The following is a 5,445-nucleotide window of genomic DNA, read 5'->3' as shown; positions in this document are numbered from 1 at the left end:
CCTCCCCCTTATTAAGAGGGGAGCTGGGTCTTGGGACAGAGGAACGCTAGAGTTAGCCACACCCCTGAGGACGGCACTGAAAATCTGACTAAGGAGCTCTTCATACTGATAACAAAGTTTTTCCATTATAAACAACCACATATGTAAGCACAAAACAAATGCATGAACCAACAGAAACATGAGAAAACCACAAAAGGCCTCACCATGCTCCCAGCGCCCCCGAAGCCAACCCACAGGGCCACGAGGGGCAGGAAAGCAACCCCACAAGGTGAGCTGTTTGAAGGGATAACAGAGGAGACTAAAAACCAGATCAGGGAGGTGCTCACAGCACATGCAGCTGATCGGATATTCCAGGTCACAAGGCCGCCAGGGAGCTTACAGAACGCTACGTGGAGAGCCAGCTGACTAGATGAGGCAGGCAGGACACGGGTAGTCGGGCAAAAACCCCTAGAGTCCATGGAAGGTTCCAAAGAGAAGTGTAAGGGATTAAAATTAAAACTTTTATTGAAAGCATGAACTACAGAAATGACCAATATGAGGGCAGAATAACAGAATTAGAAAATAGGGGTGCTTGCTCTTAAAAGCAACAAGAGCACAGGAAAAATCTTAGAAGGAATCTAAGATTAAATGGAATAAATGAAAAATTAGGAGACACAACAAAGGGCACTTAAAAATCTGTTAAGATTATGATGCATGTGTTTATTATGTACGTATCTACCATGTATATCTAAAATTACCGATAAAATTTGATTGGGGGAAGAAACCTGTTAGCAGAAATAATAGCAGAGAACTTCCCACATATTAGGAAGGAATTAAATATACAGATGCACATATGCAAATATACAGTGCATCCGGAATGTATATGTACATTCCATGTACAGCGCGGCCTGTAGAACCTCAAATAGCTACAATCAAAAGAGAACTTCTCCAACATCACATTATGGTCAAAATATCAAAAGGCCAACACAGACAGAATCTTTTTTTTTTTTTTTTTAATTTTATTTATTTATGTGTGTGTGTGTGTGGCCAGCTCAACCCACCAGAGGGCGGGCTGGCTGACATGTGGTGCTGGGGGATTGAACCGCGGTCCCTGTGTTTTGCTAAGCTTGTTCTAAGTAGATGCTTTAGACCACTGAGCCATCCCAGACAGACTCTTTTTTTGTTCTTTTGAGACAGAATTTCACTGTGCAGTTCAGGGTGACCTGAAACTCACTTTGTAGCCCAGCTGGGCTTAAACTTGCAGCGTCTTCCTGCCTCAGCCCCCACCCCCCCACCTCCCCACCCCCCAGGGCTGGAATTACAAGCTGGTGCCCCCCTGGCCAGGAGGAACAGAATCATAAAAGTTGTTACCGAAAGGCAACCAGTCACTTATAATAGGAAACTCATTAGAATTAGAGCGGGCTTTACAACACAAGCCTTAAAGGGTGTGAGAGCTCACACTGCAATGTTTTAAGTCCTCTGGAAAGCAACTTGCAAACCCTGACTTATGTATCTTACCAAACTTTCTTTCAGAATCAATGGAGAGAGGGGGGGGGATGGGGAGAGAGCTCAGTAGAATAAGTGCTTTGCTGACAAGCGCAAGGCTCCGAGTTCAATCCCCGGTACCGGAAAAAAAAAAAAAAAAAAATCAATGGCGAAATACAGTATTTCCATGAGGAAGATGCCTCAATAAATCCATGACCACCAGACCAGCACTACAAAAACTTCTCAAGGATGCGCTAGAAACAATGAAGACAACAGCGCCAAAAGGTCTGACGTCAAGAGTGCAGCAGGCCGCGTGAGCAGTCAGGCAGAAGCAGGGCCGACCGCAACAGGAAGATGCAAGCCAGTTCCCGCCGGTGATAACATGCGCTGTGAACGGGGTCAGCTCCCTCATCAGACGGCACCGGCTGGCAGAATGTATCAAGAAACCAAACCCAGTAATATGCAGTGTACAAGAAACCCATTTAACACAAAAGGAAACACACAGATTAAAAGTCAAAGGATGGAAAACAATGTTCCAAGCAGCGGGGTGGTGGTTGGTACTTGGTGTCAACTTGAGACTCAAGAGCTCGGCTAGATCGGCTTGGTGATTCCCCCACCCCAGAGTGGCTCCGCACGAAAAGGTATATAAAGGGCTTTAAAAAGGCTTCTGGGCACCCCACTTCCTTGGAGGGGTTCCTGGCCTCACAGCGCCACCTCGTTGGAGGAGCTCGACTGTCCCAGCTGCGCCACTCCAGAGGTGCTTGGATCTTTGCAGCCGGGCCACCACCTCCTTGGAGGCGCTCTGGTCGCCGCAGCGCAGCTGGCGTAGGAGCTGACAGGCGCCACAGCTGCTGCCTCTCCTCTGCCCTTCGCTGCTTTCTGCCTCCCTGAGCTGCGGCCCTCTGGCCAGCGCCACTCTGCCTGGAGCCAGCCAAATACAGACTAACACCTCCACAAACTGTGAGCTAAATAAACCTTTCCTTCATTTTTTTTTTTTTTTGGTGGAACCAGGGATTGAACTCAGGCTCTTGCGCTTGCCAGGGAAGTACTTATTCCACTGAGCCATCTCCCCGGCCCCATATAAATACTTTTTTTTGGCAGAACCGGGGATTGAACTCAGGTCCTTGTGCTTGCCAGGCAAGTGCTTATTCTACTGAGCTATCTCCCTGGCCCTGGCTCGTTAAAAGAATAAACACAATAGAAAAACCTCTAGTCATTTTTACCTAAAAAAGTGAAGACCCAGATCAATGCAATTAGAAATGAAAAATTAAAATCACAATGGAGTCTCCTGAAATCCAGAAGATTATCAGTAATTGATTTGAGAACCTGTACTGTGACAAAATAGAGAATTTAGGTGAAATGGATAAATTTGTAAACCACCAAAGTTGAATCAAGAAGGCATATGAACTTTGACTAATCCAACATTAGGCAATTAGATTGAAAAAGTAATTAAAAAAAAAAAAGCTACCTACTAAGAAAATCCCAGGTCCCAGTGGATTCACTTTTTTTTTTTTTTTTTTTGGGTACAATGGGCTTTATTGATGGTGTGCAAGGGCAGCGAGCCAGGGATCCCAAGGCTCTTCCCCTTCTAGGGGGCCTAGGATGGAAGCTGTGAGGGGAGATTCTCAGTATCGGGGCTGAGTAGGGCAGTGACGACTTCTACAGCGTGGCCTCTCCATCCCTCTGGTCTCGCTGGGCTGTGGTGGTGGGGGCCACTTACTCCTTGGAGGCCATGTGGACCATGAGGTCCACCACCCTGTTGCTGTAGCCGAACTCATTGTCATACCAGGAAATGAGCTTCACAAAGTCATCATTCAGGGCAATGCCAGCCCCAGCATCAAAGGTAGAAGAGTGGCTGTCACTGTTGAAGTCGCAAGACACAACCTGGTCCTCAGTGTAGCCCAGGATGCCTTTGAGGGGACCATCTGAGGCCTGCTTCACCACCTTCTTGATGTCGTCGTATTTAGCCGCTTTCTCCAGGCGACAGGTCAGATGCACCACCGACGCACTGGGAGCGGGCACACGGAAGGCCATGCCTGTGAGCTTCCCGTTCAGCTCTGGGATGACCTTGCCCACAGCCTTGGCAGCACCAGTGGATGCAGGGATGATGTTCCGGGCAGCCCCACGGCCATCACGCCACAGCTTCCCAGAGGGGCCGTCCACAGTCTTCTGGGTGGCAGTGATGGCGTGCACTGTCATGAGTCCCTCCACAATGCCGAAGTTGTCATGGATGACCTTGGCCAGTGCGGCTGAGCAGTTGGTGGTACAGGAAGCATTGCTGACGACCTTGAGGGAGTTGTACTTTTCATGATTCACACCCATCACAAACATGGGGGCATCGGCGGAAGGGGCAGAGAAGATGACCCTTTTGGCACCACCCTTCAGGTGAGCCCCAGCCTTCTCCATGGTGGTGAAGACACCAGTGGACTCCACTACATACTCGGCGCCAGCATCACCCCACTTGATGTTGGCGGGATCTCGCTCTTGGCAGATGGTGATAGTCTTTCCGCTGATGGAGAGCTTCCCGTTCCCAGCCTTGACAGTGCCACTGAACCTGCCGTGGGTGGGATCGTGCTGGAACATGCAGACCATGTAGCTGAGGTCAACAAAAGGGTCACTGATGGCCACAACCTCGACCTTGCCAGAGAGAACAGCAGCCCTGGTGACCAGGCGTCCAGTACGGCCAAATCCGTTCACTCCGACCTTCACCATCTTGTCTGGATCGCTGCTGGCTGCTTGGGAAGATCTGCTATCCGCGGACGCACAGGAGCGCACAGGAGCAGAGAGCCTGGATTCGCTCTTGAATTCTTCTTTTTTCATTCTTGAATTCTACAAGAACTTTATGCAGCTTTCGATCCCTGGCACGTATGTGCTGCCGCCTGCCGGGGCACGCTGAGCCAGTCACAGAGAAGGGTTGTGGTGGTGAACGCCTGCAATCCCAGCACTGGGGAGGCTGAGACAGGAGGAGCACTGGAGACTGCGCTGCCTAGTGAGACCCTGTACCAAATATATTAAAAACAAACAAACAAATGAAAACAACAACAAAACAAACAAAACCCCCAGACACACAGGTCAGTGGGCTAGAACTGCAGACACAGAAGCAGCCCTACACAACTTCAGCCATCTGAAATTCCATAAAGGGCCAAAAACACACGTCAGTGGAAAGATACCTCTGTGACAAATGGTATTTGGAAAATGGTTATCGGCAGAAGAATATAGACCTCTACATGCCACCCTGTACTAAAACCAAACAAGGGCAGGTCAAGCTGGCCAGACAGCTCAGGGGCCTAAAGCGCCTGCTTAGGCAGGCACAGAGACTGGGGTTCAATCCCTGGCACACTGTGCGGGCCCTGCCCCCGGGGCACACTGAGAAGGTAACTGAGACTGGGCATGGTGGCGTGTGCCTGCAATCCCAGCGCTTGGGAGGCTGAAAACAGGAGGATCACTACGAGTCCAATCTGTGTAGTGAGACCCCGTAGACCCTGTACTAAATTACATTTAAAAACAAACAAACAAACAAACAAACAAAGGGAAGGTCAAAGACCTAGACATAGAAATGTTGAATCTGCTGCAAGATAGAATGGGTAAAATTCTTGAAGACACAGGCATAGGCAAGGACTTTCTGAACAAATCGTCAATTGCACACGAAATAATACCAACAATCAACACACAGAATCATATCAAATTAGAGGCCTTCTGGACTGCAAAGGAAACAAGCAACCAAGTGCAAAGACAACCTAAAGAATGTAAAAAAGAAAACTTTTTATTTATTTATTTATTTTTACCAGCTGTTCCTCAGATACAGGACCAATACATAGAGTGGTTTGGTTTTTTTTTTTTTTTTTTGGTGGAACTGGGGATTGAACTCAGACCCTTGCATTTGCCAGGTAAGTGCTTATTCTACTAAGCCATCTTCCCAGCCAATACATAGAATGTATAAAAAATGTAATAAAAGTTAGACCTGCCAAAATAAAAGACCCA

At 48.2% G+C, this 5,445-nt stretch overlaps 1 protein-coding gene across 1 annotated transcript; it reads right to left on the bottom strand.

Annotated features, from left to right (window-relative positions):
* Positions 1-2,990: 2,990 nt before the first annotated feature.
* LOC101576855 (glyceraldehyde-3-phosphate dehydrogenase-like) lies at positions 2,991-4,255 on the bottom strand. Its single transcript, XM_012514342.2, has one exon. The coding sequence runs from the start codon at positions 4,174-4,176 to the stop codon at positions 3,181-3,183; it is 996 nt and encodes a 331-aa protein (XP_012369796.1). The 5' UTR covers positions 4,177-4,255; the 3' UTR covers positions 2,991-3,180.
* Between the last annotated feature and the right edge of the window lie 1,190 nt (positions 4,256-5,445).

This window comes from Octodon degus, unplaced genomic scaffold (assembly GCF_000260255.1).
Source record: "Octodon degus isolate 3935 unplaced genomic scaffold, OctDeg1.0 scaffold00029, whole genome shotgun sequence".
NCBI classification, from domain to species: domain Eukaryota; kingdom Metazoa; phylum Chordata; class Mammalia; order Rodentia; family Octodontidae; genus Octodon; species Octodon degus.
Note: the sequence above shows the minus strand (reverse complement) of the source record. Positions and strands in the feature narration are given on the sequence as shown.